This window comes from Galleria mellonella, unplaced genomic scaffold (genome assembly GCF_026898425.1).
Source record: "Galleria mellonella isolate WM207_F2 unplaced genomic scaffold, CSIRO_AGI_GalMel_v1 utg270, whole genome shotgun sequence".
NCBI classification, from domain to species: Eukaryota; Metazoa; Arthropoda; class Insecta; order Lepidoptera; family Pyralidae; genus Galleria; species Galleria mellonella.
In genome coordinates, this window is record NW_026442062.1 from 200,847 (window position 1) to 219,539 (window position 18,693).

An 18,693-nucleotide genomic window follows, 5' to 3' on the forward strand; every position below is an offset into this window, starting at 1 on the left:
CGGGGTTACCATACCATTTTCACATATATATATATAAATAAATACATAAATAATACATATATAATATAAATAGGTATCACATTTTTCTATTAGATACTAAGGTACATTTAACTTTAAACCTAACCCACAGGGCGCTTATTTACATATTATTATTATTATATATATATATGGACATAACAGAGTATACTATTTCGCCCATGATACCCCCATGCGTTGCCATTCCTGAGGACTCAGGTGTTATTCCTCTATACCCAGTAAATTCACGCCATATCCCACCCTTCAAACCGAAACACGGCCATGCAAACACAACTGCTTCACGGTTGAAACACGAATGGGACAGAGTTACCCAAGCAATCGACTTTTGTACAAAGTCTCCCCCTGGTAAATTAATAATATTAGACTTCCTAGAAGAAAATTTAGAAAAAACAGAAAGTTCATACACACACAATGCACTTAAAACAAACAATTGATTTAAAACTGTTCGACACTAAATGTACAGGGGCTTAGATACATCGAGTCATTTTCGTGTTTCTAGATTTTGCAAAAATTGGATTACAATTTGAGGTCCTCCATAACGTCTTCTGCTTCGGCGCGAAGATTCTCCACTTTTTCTATTAGCATCATCTGAAAAGTATTTGAAAATGACAAATTGACAATCCATTGTTCAAATATGTTTTATTATTTATCATTTATAAAATCCTGAAAACCAAGATCCGAAATCCCGTATGCTATAGAGTTTTAAAGATCCCCTAACTCTCACTTATAAGGGCCAATCTCAAGGAAATTGAAAAAAAAAAACCAAGGCTCAAAACAGTGAATGTAAGTACACATTACCCTGGCAGCACTGATGAGATGGTTCGCCGCCGTCCTGGAGAGATGCGCTACGGACGAGACGAGATCGTCGGCAGACGCCTTCGCTATATCTTCTATTCTTTTATAACCCGCCCGCATCAATTGTAAAGCTCGAGCCTGCGTTTGTGAGAAGTTTTATCAGTTTTACCAATTTACAATAGTTCAATTTGGCTTTATGTTTTACACGATAGGCCCATTACTAGCAATATACCCTCTCAGGTCGACCTCCACGCGGTTGCCCCTGGAAACCATCATGTTTAATTCTTGTCGAATTCATCATGATGGGCCAACTGACCTGCATTCATTCTCACCTATCACCTTCCACTGGTGCCTCGTTGGTGTATGCCGATAGCGCCGGCGGGGTTTTTTATTTTGATGGGTGAAAATGGTATGGTAACCCCGCCTGCGCTAACGGGATACGCTGGCGGGTCAACAGTGAAGGGTGATTGATGAGAATGAAAACAGGCCAGTTAGTCCATCATGATGAATTCATCAGGAATTAACCATGATGGTTTCCAGGGGGAACCGCGAGGAGGTCGACCTGGTTGAGTATATTGCTAGCAATGGGATTTTTAGTCTCCATTACTAACAATCCCTTTCCCCCCAGTCTACGGGGATTAATATACCAGGAAGGGATCCGAGGACAGGTGGGATATATCTTAATGATGAGGAATGGGAATCTAAGAATGGTATGAGTAGGCCGAGATGCCGCAGAGTGGTCGGCGGCTACAGGACAGTACCTTCTTGACGGCGGGCAGTTCCAGCAGCCGCTGCAGGTCGGGCGCGGCGCAGTGCTGCAGGCGCGGCGCCAGCTCCGCCAGCAGCGCGGCCCACGCCCACAGCCGCTGCAGCGCTGCGCACACGCGCGCCGCGCTCGACGCCAGCGCTGTCGCCGAGCTCACCACCGCCTGCACGCTGCCGCGCGGCACCATGTATCTGAAGGAGACGTAGTAGTGACATCTAGCAGCCCCACTACTAGCAATGTCTGGTCAATATTCATACATTCCCCTGGAAACCATCTTGGTCCCCCTTTCGTTCCTAATGAACCCGTTGCAATGAGTCAATTTATCTAACTGGGCGAGGAGGGATTGTTAATAATGGAGACTAAGGGTCCCATTGCTAGCAATATACCCAATCAGGTCGACCTTCACGTGGTGCCCTCTAGAAACCATCGTGCTTAATTCCAAGTGTATTCATCACAATAGGCTAACTGACCTGCCTTTTCTTCCTCACCTATCATCTCTCACTGATGTCCCACCAGTGTATACCGATAGCGCAGACGGGGTTACCATACCATTATCACAGTAGAACATCAAAAAATACACTATTATACCTGTAGCACCTGTCATGCCGTTCCTGAGAAGGTGATGCCAACATACTCTGCAATATTACTTCAACAAACAATTCTTACACAAAGTTTATTTGAGACAGACAAGGTCGTTCACACGCGTATCACCACTACTCACACCCTGTGATCGCAAAGGAAGGTGCGTACTCACTTTTCAGCCACAACATGGAACGGAACCTGTTTCCACAGGTCGTGCAGCATCAGCGCGAGGTAGAAACGACACAGCACTCTCTCCGACACACTCTGTACAAATATAAAAAATGGCTAAAAAAATTTATGATGCTACGAGATTTAATTTGAGGAAAATAATAATATACGTAACATATAATTTTACTATTTTATTAATTAATTCCAAAAAAAAAAACTTAATATAATTATAATATATAATTTATTTTAGTGAAAAAAAAAATTCATAATGTATGCATGCAATATTAATTAACATCACAAAGCAAATTTTGTATAATATTAAGCGCAGATATAAATTTATTTATATATATATATATAAATTTGTTTATATATATATATATATATATATATATATATATATATATATAAATTTATATTATATATATATATATATATATATATATAAATTTATTTATATATATAAATTTGTTTAAAGATAAAGGCTTCTTCATCGTTAAACAAATTTATACCAATATAAATATAGTGAAACTCAACGTAAAACTTTAAAATATAATTTTCAAAATAAATATATTTGAAAATGCAAAAAAAAATACCGAAAACATGTGCAAATAATTATTTAGTAAATTCAATGTTTCAAGAATCCTATAATAATTTATACATACTCATCATAAAGCGATGGAATTTGTAGCTGCGCGTCCTGCGCGCGCATAGGTACAACACACAAGCTGCGTGCGCGACCGACCGTATTACATATATGTCGGCGCAAAATAGAAAAGACATAAGCCACATTCGTCTGTCGGACATCGCGCGACTTCAACGGATCGTTGTCTTGAATCTTAGCTGATATTGTTTTAATTTAGTTCTATTTTATTTGTATTTTATTAGTTTTTATTTCTTACACTAATGAAAACGATTGTAGTTTAAAAATAAAATGTTTTAAATTCGATGTCAGCTATGGCCATCTTGTAATCGAACTTGCAACGGTCACTCTGTGTTTATGGCATTCATTGCATTATATTTATTTATAATTTAAAATAATTTAAATCGTTAATATTTTTACTTGTATAATCATTTAATAATTTAATTCCATTTTAATGTTTGTCAAACACAAGGCATGCTGTGGTTGCCTATAAATGTAAGAACATCTAATTACCAGTGTATTGTATTGCTTATGTTGGTAATCCTATAAATAAATAAATAAATAAATATGTATATATACACACCATATCAGCCTTTAACTGTCCATTGATCGCAGCCTGAACGACATATATAAAACTCTTATTCGTATTTAGTTCTATTCAATGTTGTTTTATATACATTGCTCATTTAGATCTCCAATTAAAATTAGAACGACTAAAATAAGCAGTAATGCAGACGACTTTTGTACAAAATCTCCGTCCGTCTGGTAAAATATGTAGACGAAAATTTATTTTTAAATTGCGGTCTGTAATTTCGAATGCTGTTCAAGTTATGCCCAACACTTTCGCTGTCTGCACACCCTCCTCGTCCAGATCGCAGTACTGAACGACAAAAAAACAATATTCGTAGTTACAATCAATTCAATTGTTTTATATAACTCTAGCCCAATTGATAAGATCATTTCAACTAAAAAAACCCTGAGCAAATAATAGAAACATAACTTTTTTTTTATCGAATAAAATTAATTATAAGAATTTTTTTTTTCGTTTCGGATTCTATCGCCAAATTCAGAATGAAATTTCAGTTGATGAGAATAGGCAACAAACAAGAAAGATTTTTCAAATAAAAATCGATTTTATTAATTACTAGCGGCCCGTCCCGGCGTCGCACGCGTGGACATTTTTAACATTCCCTTCACTGCTCTGCTCCTATTGATCGTAGCGTGATGAAAAGTATAATAACCTGTGTATGAAGAATAATTGTATCAAGTTTCGTTAAAATCCGTCGAGTAGTTTTTGTTTCTATAACGAACATACAGACAGACAGACAAAAATTTTACTGATTGCATTTTTGCCATCAGTATCGATCACTAATCACCCGCTGATAGTAATTTTGGAAATATATTTCATGTACAGAATTGACCTCTCTACAGATTTATTATAAGTATAGATTATCATTGAATACAGATTACTACACAGCACAAGAACACACCAGAGAGATATTTTACCAGAGGGAAACTTTGTACAAAAGTCGTTTGCTTGGGTACCTCTGTCCCATTCGTATTTCAACCGTAAAGTAGCTGTGTTTGCATGGCTGTGGATATGGCCTATAAAGGAATAACACCCGAGTCCTCAGGAATAGCAACGCACGGGGGTATCATGGGCGAAACAGTATATCTGTTATGTCCATGGACTAATGTATATAGGCGACAGTTACCACTTTCCATCAGGTGGGCCGTCAGATTGTTTGCCATTCTAATTTGTATAAAAAAAAAACAAATAAATATATGATATAAATAAAATATTGTATATATGAATAATAGTGTCTATAGTCGGGCTTGATCCCCGCGTGGTCATGCGGCGTCACTAAGTACAGCAGGTGTAGACTGCCCATTAGGACGACGCTTTTAGACGCGGTATCCAGATCTTCCAGTAACTGTTTCCTGATTCTAAATAAAACCTACGAATAAGAATTAAATTACATCAGCATAATAACATAATATCTATTATTTTGAAATTAGTAACGATCGATTAAAAAGTTGAAAATAAAGAAAGATAAGAAGAAAGTTGAAAGAAATATGCAAATTTTTGAGATTCGATTAGATATTAAAACATTATTTTTAGTAATATTACTCCATCATATGACAATTTGTTACCTAATGTAGTTTGTCATATGGTTGAGTTGTTCATTACATTTTTATAGGCTTTACTTTTATGGCTTTGAGCCGGATATTTTTAATAGATAAATTATTAAATTAACATTGTACACACAATCCAGCACTGAACTATGGACGAGCGTCCTCTGGTGTCGAAATAAAACCCAGTGATGTTGGATCGTTGTACACCCACGGGAAAGGGGTGGCCTAATAATACTATTTGCCTACGTAACAAATCAAATTATAGCGACCACACGACGACCTTAGGCGCAATTTTATACATATACATTGTAATTTTGCATCCAAACCGCCCACCATGCTTTATGACAAAAATAAACTAACAATTTATATATTTTATTTATTTTGTAAAAACACGCAGACAAGCGTAAATATTTATATATATATGTGATGTTATCTTTACGGATGTCGGTCGCGCACGACAAGGAGGTAAGTCGTCTTTTTATTAAAACTATGCGCGCGCAGGACGCGCAGGCGCTCGATGAAGACTACGGGTTGCGCGCGCAGTTTGTGTCACCTTCTGTATCATGCCACCGAAGATAGAAATAGGAATTTTGTTGTTGGAACGCCATGGCACACAAATCGTCTTAATATTATACCTTTTTTATATTTTCTATTGTTCTCCTTCTTTACTATTATATTACTATTATTACTGTATTAATAAACGTTTACATTATACATTCTACAAATATTATCATTCTCTTAATATCTTTCGCTTTACATACTCGTAATTTCTGAAAGCAAACTTTTCAAAACTATAAGTAGTCTAGAAAACTTTAGATTTTGGTATAAAGCATCTCTTACAAACATAAATCTCATCTCTAATAAATATGAGGACTTATTGTTAACATACGTACACTTACCATGTTTCTTGTAAATAAATAAATTAAATAAATAAATAAAAAAGGTGTTAAATATCCCACTGTTATATGTCCATTGTATACATACAAACATCTATACATATATATACATATATATATATATATATATAGGTTTGTTTCGTTCCAACACGTTATTCAAGATTGTAAATAAACAGATAATAATAGTGGGCCTTTAACTGACTGTACTCTTTATTTCTATTAATATGCGTATCTCTTCACTGAAACTTTGCATTTGACAAACTTGAAATAACAAATTAAAAATATTTGTATAACAGCACAACGTTTAACGATAAAATTAATTAAATAAATCGAGTACTTCCTCAAGATCCTTATTCAGGATTATTCAAAAGGATAAATACAAAATGCAAATGTTTTAAATCGATTCACTTACTGTAATCGGCTTGCCGGTCATCATTCGAATCGCGTTCATTTCAGTTCGATACCCAACACTTTCGCTAGTCGAGTCAGAAGCACTGCACCCATAACTCTAATCTAGGTCTGAAATCGCAGTGCAACTTTGGACGACCAAAAAAACAATATTCGTAGATTACAATCAATTCAATTGTTTTATATACATTGCTCATTTAGATCTCCAATTAAAATTAGAACGACTAAAATAAGCAGTAATGCAGACGACTTTTGTACAAAATCTCCGTCCGTCTGGTAAAATATGTAGACGAAAATTTTTTTTTAAATTATTACCGAAAAAAAAGTAAGTTGTTAACTAGCCCAATTGATATGTGATCATTTCAACTAAAAAACCTGAGCAAATAATATTTCTTCATAAACATAACTTTTTTTATCAATCAAAAATTAATTATAAAAATCAGTTTTTTTTTTTTCGTTTCGGAGTTTATACCTTCGCCAAATTCAGAATGAAATTTCAGTTGATGAGAATAGGCAACAAACAAGAAAGATTTTTCGAATAAAAATCGATTTTATTAATTACTAGCGGCCCGTCCCGGCGTCGCACGCGTGGACATTTTTAACATTCCCCTTCACTGCTCTGCTCCTATTGATCGTAGCGTGATGAAAAGTATACTATAACCTGCCCAGGAGTATGAAGAATAATTGTACCAAGTTTCGTTAAAATCCGTTGAGCAGTTTTTGTTTCTAAAACGAACATACAGACAGACAAAAATTTTACTGATTGCATTTTTGGCATTAGTACCGATCACAAATCACCGCTTGATAGTTATTTTGGAAATATATTTCATGTACAGAATTGACCTCTCCAATGATTTGACAATTGATAATGCCAAACATTTAGAAACCAGACTGCGTGGTTGTCGACTTACCGAAGAAGGACTAAAATATTTCCCCGTTTATCATAAGTATCATATATTTTTTACCATCATTATTTCAAACATTGTTTACCAGAGGAAGACTTTGTACAAAAGTCGATTGCTTGGGTACCTCTGTCCCATTCGTGTTTCTACCGTGAAGCAGTTGTGTTTGCATGGCTGTGTTTTAGTTAGAAGGATGAATATGGCGTGAATTTACTGGGTACAGAGGAATAACACCCGAGTCCTCAGGAATAGCAACGCACGGGGGGTATCATGGGCGAAACAGTATACTCTGTTATGTCCATGGTACTACTCATGTATATAGGCGACAGTTACCACTTTCCATCAGGTGGGCCGTCAGCTTGTTTGCCATTCTAAGTTGTATAAAAAAAAAACAAATAAATATATGATATAAATAAAATATTGGATGTTACCAATGAATAATAGTGTCTATAGTCGGGCTTGATCCCCGCGTGGTCATGCGGCGTCACTAAGTACAGCAGGTGTAGACTGCCCATTAGGACGACGCTTTTAGACGCAGTATCCAGATCTTCCAGTAACTGTTTCGCTGATTCTAAACTTAAACCACCTACGAATAAGAATTAAATTACATCAGCATAATAACATAATATCTATTATTTTGAAATTAGTAACGATCGATTAAAAAGTTGAAAATAAAGAAAGATAAGAAGAAAGTTGAAAGAAATATGCAAACAATTGAGATTCGATTACATATTAAAACATTATTTTTAGTAATATTACTCCATCATATGACAATTTGCTACCTAATGTAGTAAATTGTCATATGGTTGAGTAAATTTTTAGTTTCATTACATTTTTATAGGAACCTTTACTTTTATGGTCCTTTGAGCCGGATATTTTTAATAGATAAATTATTAAATTAACATGTTGCTGACACTTATAAAAATTTGGAAATCATCTTTTTAAGTGAGAAATTAATTATTAAATAGAGTATTATTAGGAGTACACAGAAGTATTAATGTATGTATATGTAAGTAGTTGTTCTAGTAATGAAGGAAATTTGTATATATATGAATATAATTTAAACAATGAATGTGTTCTAATTTCTAAAATAAATATTTTTAGCAAACTAAAGAATTATATATTTGCCAAAGGTAGATTGGATGGTTACCTTTGATGGCAGCGTCTCCGAGCGAGCTGACGACGAAAGTGTCCCCGCGCTGTTCCAATGCGCCACTCTTCACCAGTTCAGACAGGGACTCGTCGCATAACGCCTCCAAATCCACATCTGTACTAAAGTCATGATTTTCGATTACATTATGGCTTGCTCCTTTAAGATCGTTAATTGAACGTAAAATAATTAAACGAGATATTCGCTAACTCTGAATTAATTTTATTTTTCTTTTGAATTGAAAGGGATTTTGATTTACTTTCATGACGATCCAAGAGAAGTTTTGTCAAGACTAAAGTTTTTTTTAACTTTGTCGTAAGGCACACTTTTTTTATGGGTGATAATGGAAAGGTAACCCCATCCGCGCTATCAGTATACACCGGTGAGGCACCAGTGAAGGATGATAGGTGAGGATGAAGCAGATCAATTAGCCCATCGTGACGTATTCAACAAAAAATGTTCACGATGGTTTTCAAGGGAAACCACTTAGAGGTCGACCTAATAGGGCATACTGCTAGCAATGGGGCTGTCAAACTCTACTGCTAACAATCCCTTTCCTCCCTGTACGGCACACTGGGCCGCCGCGTATGATGGGCGATGGCCGTACCTGCGTGCTGGGCGAGCAGCGTGCAGCGCAGCAGGCTCAGCAGGCAGCCGCGCGTGGCTGCAGCACGCAGCGCGGCGCCGCCCAGCAGCAGCGCGCGCGCGCCCGCCGCGCCCGCCGCGCCCGCCGCGCCCGCCGCGCCCGCCGCGCCCGCCGCGCAGTCCGCCGATCGCCCGCCGCGCCGTGGCGCCGGCGCGCCCAGCTGGCGGTAGGCGGCGCGCGGCGCGCGCCGACGAACGGCGCGCGCCAGCACGCCGCCGCCAGCGTCGACGTGCCACTCGCGCCCGCTGTGCACCGTGTCACCCCGCCCCCTTGTATTATTCATGATAGTCATAATTTTGTCGCCTGCCACACAACCTTCCAACAAAAAATAAGAGTAACAAACTGACCCCGAGTCGATATCACCATCACCGTAACTATTCGAATATGCTGTTGCTAGTTATTTTAATCATTCAGTGCAACAGCCAGAAAGGCTAAACTAGAACGTGTACTTTTTAGTATTTTACGTCAGCCTCCCAGGATCCTACGAGTTGCTACAGCGACAGAGAACAAGGCGCGCGTGTGCTCGCTGCCCTCGCCCGCCAGCGTTGCTACAGCGACAGAGAACAAGGCTCGCGGGCCGGCATCTGGCGGTAGGCAGCGCGCGCTCGTCGGCGGCGAGCCCGGCGTGGTGCCAGGCGAGCCCGGCGCGCGGCGCGCACGCTGCCCTCGCGCGCGCAGCGACAGAGAACGGCGCGCGGCACCTGAAGGCCTGCTCGAGCAGCGCGCGCTCGTCCGCCGCCAGCGTCGACGTGCGGCGCGCACGGCGGCGCGCAGCGTGTGCTCGCACCGCCAGCGTTGCTACAGCGACACTCGCGGGCCGCCCAGCGCGCGCTCGTCGGCGGCGAGCCCGGCGTGGTGCCAGGCGAGCCCGGCGCGCACGCGGCCGCCTTGTATTATTCATGAGCGCGCGCTCGTCGGCGGCGAGCCCGGCGTGGTGCCAGGCGAGCCCGGCGCGCACGGCGGCGCGCAATTTTTCTAAACTCATAAACGGCGGCGCGCAGCTTCTCTTTTTACTTCTGCCTGCTGCTCAAAATACAGTAACACCTGAAAACCTTCCAAGCCCGGCGCGCACGGCGGCGCGCAGCGTGTGCTCGCTGCCCTCGCCCGCCAAAAATAACAGAGAACAAACTGAACCTGCTCGAGCAGCGCGCGCTCGTCGGCGGCAATATCAGGCGAGCCCGGCGCGCACGGCGGCGCGCATAACTATTCGAATATGCTGTTGCTAGTTATTTTAATCATTCGTGGTGCCAACAGCCAGGCGCGCACGGCGGCGCGAACGTGTACTTTCGCCCGCCAGCGTTTACAGAGTATTTTACGTCGAGCAGCGCGCGCCGTCGTGGTGCCAGGCGAGCCCGGCGCGCAGGATGCCCTCGCCCGCCAGAGTTGCTATAGCGACAGAGAACAGGCGAGCCCGGCGCGCACGGCGGCGCGCGCGTGTGCTCGCTGCCCTCGCCCGCCAGCGTTGCTACAGCGACAGAGAACAAGGCTCGCGGGCCGGCACCTGAAGGCCTGCTCGAGCAGCGCGCGCTCGTCGGCGGCGAGCCCGGCGTGGTGCCAGGCGAGCCCGGCGCGCACGGCGGCGCGCAGCGTGTGCTCGCTGCCCTCGCCCGCCAGCGTTGCTACAGCGACAGAGAACAAGGCTCGCGGGCCGGCACCTGAAGGCCTGCTCGAGCAGCGCGCGCTCGTCGGCGGCGAGCCCGGCGTGGTGCCAGGCGAGCCCGGCGCGCACGGCGGCGCGCAGCGTGTGCTCGCTGCCCTCGCCCGCCAGCGTCTACAGCGACAGAGAACAAGGCTCGCGGGCCGGCACCTGAAGGCCTGCTCGAGCAGCGCGCGCTCGTCGGCGGCGAGCCCGGCGTGGTGCCAGGCGAGCCCGGCGCGCACGGCGGCGCGCAGCGTGTGCTCGCTGCCCTCGCCCGCCAGCGCGCGCGCCAGCGCCGCCCGCTCCGCCGCGCGGTGCGACAACATCTCCCTGCGGGCACACTTGTGCTCAGTTCACGTCCGGCTCGAAGGACCAGTACAGTGAATACACCAAAAGGAGACACTAAATATATAAGCTGATTTATTGATATGTGTCAGTACCACAGGCGTACTTGAAGCAAGAAAGTCATCCCACAATTAGAGCTAGGCTTTCAGCACAAAGACACTCCGAGTACATATATTCACCATTTAAAATGAATAAATAAAATGCCGACGACTGTACAGCATAGATCCCATATAGAATTAAGTCTGCCTTTTGTATATATATTTTTTTTTGTCAATAATTTTATTTTCTCAAACATGCTTGGAAATGTGAGCATTATTTTGACTATCTTCTTCGAGATAAATCAAAATTGCCGTACTGACCAGATACATGCGGGCAGCGGCAAAAGAAAATAAAGTTGTATGAAAACCCATATCTGTCGGGTTTTGCGGCCAGATAAATTACTATGTAAACTCATATCTGTCCTGTAATTTAAAAATGGAATGACCTTTTATTTCGAAACATGATTACCAAGGAGGTAACTAATAAAAGGTTTTATTTAAATTTCGAACTGGTTTGCAAATAGAAAGCTATTTATTGAAAAAAAACCAAAGGAACATTATGGCGCGTGAAAAATTATTATTGTTCGTTATTCGTCATTGAACATGAAAAGTAAAATTGTGTTTTTGATTTCCGCGCATTGTTTGAGATAAGTACTATACAAGCTTTGGCCACAACTAGGCATTGATGGACTCACGTATGTGTGCCTCGGCTACGCCTCGGCCCACATTTGCACGTTCGTCCAGCAATGCCTCAGTTGCTGGCCGCTGCAGTAATGTACTATTAAATTAAATAAATTAACAAACATAATCATGAACAAAAGAATATCTTTGTTCAAGGAAATAAAGATATTCTTATTCTAATCACAAATATTCTATCTTCACGCTAAATTCCTTTGAAAAATTTAAATACTATTAAGAATGAAAAAAAAAACTTACTTCCTCTGCAACTTGCAAAGTAAAGCAGCAACGTTCTCGCAATTGCGCTTGGTGGGGCAAAACACGAGGCACGAGGAGTGGGGTACCACTTCGGAGACCAGCCCGCCAAGCCAGTCCGGATCCAGGCTCGTTGCCGCCGGTGAATACTACATACGACGACAACATAATGACAAAAATACCAGGTCCACATTTTTTCTATAACTGCGTTCATTTTAACGACAAAAACATGACATCATCATGATAAAACTCACTCCATTTCTCTGTTCATCCATTGATTACAGTAAAATATTTCAAAATTTTTTTTATACAACTTAGATTGGCAAACAAGCTGACAACCCACCTGATGGAAAATAGTAACCGTCGCCTAGAGACATGAGCAGTACCATGAACATAACAGAGTATACTGTTTCGCCCATGCGATACTCCCCATGCGTTGCCATTCCTGAGGACTCAGGTGTTATTCCTCTGTACCCAGTAAATTCACGCCATATCCCACCCTTCAAACCGAAACACAGCTATGCAAACACAACTGCTTCATGGTAGAAACATGAATAGGACAGGGGTACCTCTGCAATCGACTTTTGTACAAAGTCTCCCTCTGGTAAAAATCTATTGACGCTATTAATTTTGAACAGTTTTAAAAATTTATTCCCGGATAAGTTACACTGCAATATATATATATATATATATATATATATATATATTATTTTACTGAGTAAGAAAATATTTTTGGCGACTTGAACCTTGAAGGTCGCGAGATATTTCCTGCTACAAACGCTCAAGTTATGGAATGAATTAGGGAGCTCATTCCTCAAAACCTCGACAGGGATCAAGGTTTTTTTCAAGAGACTACAGCATGGGGTCCTTCGAAAAAGGGGTAAAGAGATTTCTTCAAGGTCGGCAACGCACTCTCGTAATTGCGTCTGGTATTGTAGAGGTTCATAGGCTTAGGTAACCGCTTACCATCAGGTGGGCCGTATGCTTGTTTGCCACCTCAATGACATAAAAAAAACATCCAATTAATAAATTTTTAATCTTTAAAAAATTAAAGTATTTATTAATATTTTTTTTAATTGCGAACTAGTATGTACTGACGTCGTAGGCCAACACCCTTTCGGGCACGAGGTCGCAGCCGCCATCCGGACCGCCGCGCCACTGCAGCCTGTACAGCGTGTCGCCCAGCTTCACGTACTCGGCGAGCTCCACGGGCCGGAACTGGCGCTCAAACACATCCGCGCGCAGGAACTTGGCCATCTCCGGCAGGTTGCCGATGGTCGCGCTCATACCGACTATTTGTATGTCCGCTACATAACAACAATCGTAAATTATACTGATTAAAGGACATTGATGTATGAAAAATAAATTATAATAAAAACTACTTGTTTATAATTACTCCTCTCCATCCAAAGGTTGCCTGGAAGAGATCACTCTTAGCGATAAGGTCGCCCATTCTTTTCTCCTTGTAATTATTTATATTTATAATAAGTTTACTATTGTAATCTTTTGGAGGAAACAATAAAGAGTATCTATCTATCTATCAATCTACTTACGGTTAGCAAAAAGTACAGTGGATAACAGAATCTCCAAAGTACCACCACGACCTGGTTCTCCGATAAGGTGCAGCTCATCCACCTAGCAAGAATGAAATTTATTATTATATTATACAATATAAAAATATATTATTTATATAGGATGGATGTTAAGGTAGACAGGTATATTAACTCTGTAAGCTTTGTAGCTATAGGAAAGTTTTAAAATACTGTAAACCAGAGATTCCCAGAGTAGTCAATATGGAACCCTTAGAGACGAAATCGATTTCCCAGTGGTCGTCATAAAACGAAATTTATTTTGAAGTTAATTAAGTCTAATAATCAAGTTCTTATTTGAAACTTTCAAGATGTATAATTTGTGTTATATATACAAACTTGTGATAAGAATGACTAATATTTTAATTAATAGAAAGTATAACAGTCAGGGAATCTATGGCCGAAAGTATGTATTTTCGACTTTAGAAATATTTTGAATTTAGAAGTATTCACACATTTAAGAAAAAAGTATAATGAATATGAAAATGAGCAAGTTTTAAACAAAAATGAATAAAATTCAGATATTACAGAATTATCGATTTCAGTATATAAAAATTAGTAAATAAAAATTTTAAATGTAAATACCTAAGGCACCTGTGGTCAAAAAAAAATATTTTTTCTTATATATTTCATATGGCTGCAAAATGATAGTTTTACATTAGGGTTCACCAAACTTAGTTATCTAATAATTTATAAAACTCACTACAATAAGACCGATCTCCTGCAGTCGGTCCAGCTCAATGAGGCTTCTAATCAAAGCTAGACCTTTCTCAATAGTTGCTACATAGATACTATTTCTTTTCCGTCGTTTTTTAGGTGGCAAATGACCTTTGCCACCCGCATACTCTTCCACTAAGAAATCTAAGTTCACAGCAAACGGAGAAAGCGACCAGATCTGTGAAATATTAAAAAATATTTAAATCCATGTAAAAACAAGAATTACTTCAGTGAAAATTAAAAATAAATCTATTTTTTTAATATGGAAAAGAAGCTAATATATTTAATTTTCATTCGTAATCATTCACTTAATCCTTCATAAATATCTGAATTTATATATGCCTACTCCGTTTTATATGTATAATAATAACATAACAACGTACTTATGAAAATGTTATATAAAAATAGAGTAATTAATACTTGTTTGATGTTTCAATTTCAAATACAATAATGTAAGTATATAAATGTTTACCAGATGGAGACTTTGTACAAAAGTCTATTGCTTGGGTAACTCTGTCCCATTCGTGTTTCAACCGTGAAGCAGTTGTGTTTGCATGGCTGTGTTTCGGTTTGAAGGGTGGGATATGGCATGAATTTACAGGGTACAGAGGAATAACACCTGAGTCCTCAGAATTGGCAACACATGGGGGGTATCATGGGCGAAACAGTATACTCTGTTATGTCCATGGTATGGCTCATGTTTAGGCGACGCTTACCACTTTCCTTCAGGTGGGCTGTCAGCTTGTTTGGCATTGTAAGTTGTATAAAAAAGTATATTCAATTTAGTACACATTTGTAGGATACATTTCATTCTCTGTGAATTTATTTCTTATAAAAATATGTGACATAACTATATAGTGATAAAGTAATTATTTAGATATACTTACTTTTTCTTGAACAATAGCTACAAATGGCAATATGAACAGTGCATTGCGCTTCCTATTGAGCACTTCGCGGAGCATCAGCACCTCTGCCACTAATGTCTTGCCACCGCTGGTGGGCAAGGCATAGATCAGGTTACGTCTCTCTTTGATTGCATCCATGTTTAGACATTCCTCTTGCCAATCTACATGTATAATGTACAAATTTTATTTTATTTTATCATTATTTCATCTCCTAACAATTGTTACAATGATACCATTTAATATTAAGATTACTATTTATTTATACATAATGTACAATCATTTTAAGGGAAACACAGCATGTTAATTAACAAATAAACAATAATGTAATGTTATATATAATGAAATTTTGAGCTCAATCAATAAATTAATAAATAAAAAAATATTTGTTTCAGTAAACACATTAAATTAACTGTGCAATTGACGGTGCATTATTTAATACAGGAAAAATAAAACAATTATTGCTTTATTTTTCCTGTATTAAATAATGCACCGTCTATGTATTTCTCGGTTTGCTCAATGGCTGACTGGTAGAGAACACCATCTAGTGTTAAGTCCACCAAATGCACATAGAATATTACTGTGCATTAAAATTTAAATAAATAAAAAATGTACAACTCAATTTAATGTATGTACACAGAGATTATATACTTTAATGTGTTTGTACACAATTACAACTTAAAATACTGACTATTGAAATCAAAACTTATTTTGTAATATTATAAATGTAGAAGTATATATAAATATATATTACTCAAGCACACTGACATGGTTAAACTATTTTTAAATTAAATTTGATACATCGGTAATTTTATCCTGATTTATGTAGGCAGAACAGTATCATATAGCTAGCAATATTATAAAATCACATCATATTTTGTGATGACCAAGTAGTTACTTAGTCATCATGTATCAAAACAGTTGTTTTAGTACCTTATGAACTTTAAAAATTAGTTCATTAGTCTTTTTATACACAATTTTATAAAAAAAGAATATTGATAAAAAAATAATAATATGTACAGTAAGGGGGAAAGGGATTGTTAATAAAGGAGACTGAGAATCCCATTGCTAGGAATACACCCAACCAGGTCGACCTCCTCGCAGTTCCCCTGGAAACTATCACGGTTAATTCCTGATGAAATTATCATGATGGGCTAACTGGCCTGTTTTCATTCTCATCTATCACCCTTCACTGGTGCTCCGCCAGCATATTCCGTTAGCGCAGGCGGGGTTACCATACCATTTTCACCCATAAAAAAAAATATGTACAGTAGACATTTGCCACTTTCCATCAAGTGGACCATAGGCTTTTTGCCATTTTATGTCGAATAAAAAAGAAACTTAAAATAATACATACCATAAAATTTCTCAATATTCCTAAAAGTTTTAAATAAACTCTTTGTGATGATTGGCAATCCATAAAAACTATTATTAACATTATTGTGATTGTGTTCAGGTTTCAGTTTAGGGAATTCATTGAAACAGTTTACTTTATTATCAGGTATCACACCACTTTCTCTAATATCCAGTAAAAAGGAATCTTTAGTTTCAAACAAGAAACTCTTATCAACTCTATCAGTTTCACATATAGACTGATTTACAATATTGAAACTCTTTTCAATCTCTTCCCTAAAATTGTTCTCACATCTTGATGTTAATATGCAATCATCTACATGATTCTGTTGATCCTGGACACGATCTACACAATTGTTCTGAGTAGATTCTTGATCTAATTTAGATGTAAACAAATCCCCTGATAAATTGATTTCATTAATTGATTCGTTATTTTTATTAAATTCTTTATCATCAAGAAGAGAGACTGTTAATGATTCCCAGTTATGTACATCTTTAACTGCAGCACTCTGTATACCAGGACCACCAGGACCAGGAGAGCATGGAACACTAGAGTTATTGTGAGAAGACTCGCACAAATATTCCACTTGATTGCACGGCAACGGCGGTGATTCACACCTTCCTGGGGAACTATCTATTGCAGCAGTTATCTGAGGATGCACCGGACTACCATTCCCTGTATTTTTCTTGTTATTCCGTCGTAAAATATGACCGGTGCCGAGCCGTCGTCGTTTTGGCGTTGAAGTATTTCCCTGGGGTATTTTATTTGTCGAATTCATTTCTATGTTTAATTTATATTTATATAAATATTTATACAAAACACAACATTATGATTTTATTTCATTTGCGATTAATATAAATTTACAAAAAATGTAGAAAAAGTTTTGAAAATAATTTTGAACTTTGTTTAACAGGTTGACAACACAACACAACACACAACTTTGTTTTGACATTACAAGACGTACGCTAATGTCATAAATGTCAATGTCACTAATGTACAAAAAAAATTTTTTTTCATACAGAAAGTCGAATAATCTTTTCCATACAGCCAGTAGTTGTAATTAATTTAAACTTAAATTTTCATCCTATCCACAGTTCATCTATGAAAGTCTACTCACTTATTTCCATTGAGCTGCATAATTCGCATATCATTTCTTTCATACATAATTTAAATTGTCTTAAAGTCTTTTATATCTATCAAGTTCATATTTGACATTTCTATACGGACTAATTATTTTACTTTTAAACTTGACTAACAAAATTATTCACCTAATGATCTCATAGATAACTAACCGTCGCCTATACGAGGGAAGGGGATTTTTAGTAATGGGATTTAACAGCCTCATTGCTAGCAATATACAAGGGGAGAAGGGATTATTAGTAATGCAGACTACCAGTCCCATTGCTAATATAATCTATCAAGTCAACCTCCACATAGTCCCTCCTAGAAACCATTGCGCTGAATTCAAGGTGCATTCATTACGATTGGTTAACTAATCTCCCTTTTCATTCTCACTGGTGCCCCGCCAGCATATATTGTTAGCGCAGACGGGGTTAGCATTACATTATCATCAATTTTTGTTTTTAAAAAAAAAGAAATATAAGGTATATCAAGTCAAGTCAATCACCACGAAGTTTCCTCCTGGAAACTATCCTGGTTAATTCCTGAGTTCACCGCTATGGACTAACTGACCTACTTTCATCCTCACCTATCACCTCTCACTGGTCGCCTGCCAGCGTACATTGCTAACACAGGCGGGATTACCATTATTCCGTTCTCATCCATTACAAAAACCAGCGCCTATAAATATAATCAATTATATACTGTGACGTCTAATTTAGTACTTTAATATTTAATACTACTAGTTTAATACTTGTTACTTTCTAGGGGGCTTGAACTACTAAAATAGTAATGTATCTTAAACATGCCTTTCATCATAGCTATGCTTAGCTAGTATCCTGAGATGGGCGCTAAAACAATCTTGATACGCCTCTGGCTTTATACTAAAAACTGTAACCTGTGACAGTACCTCATGCGTCGCTATCCTAGAC

General features: G+C 38.8%; 1 protein-coding gene across 1 annotated transcript; it reads right to left on the reverse strand.

The window, feature by feature from the left end:
- Positions 1 to 35: 35 nt before the first annotated feature.
- On the reverse strand, positions 36 to 17,591 carry LOC113513919 (helicase POLQ-like). The gene is made up of 16 exons (XM_052895274.1): positions 16,646 to 17,591; positions 15,274 to 15,452; positions 14,373 to 14,564; positions 13,634 to 13,715; positions 13,179 to 13,387; positions 12,084 to 12,229; positions 10,529 to 11,094; positions 9,678 to 10,148; positions 9,087 to 9,428; positions 8,480 to 8,596; positions 7,761 to 7,915; positions 6,432 to 6,527; positions 2,352 to 2,443; positions 1,593 to 1,788; positions 835 to 969; positions 36 to 624 (listed from the first exon to the last, which is right to left on the reverse strand). The coding sequence occupies exons 1-16, from the start codon at positions 17,418 to 17,420 to the stop codon at positions 553 to 555; spliced, it is 3,825 nt and encodes a 1,274-aa protein (XP_052751234.1). The 5' UTR covers positions 17,421 to 17,591; the 3' UTR covers positions 36 to 552.
- Positions 17,592 to 18,693: the final 1,102 nt, after the last annotated feature.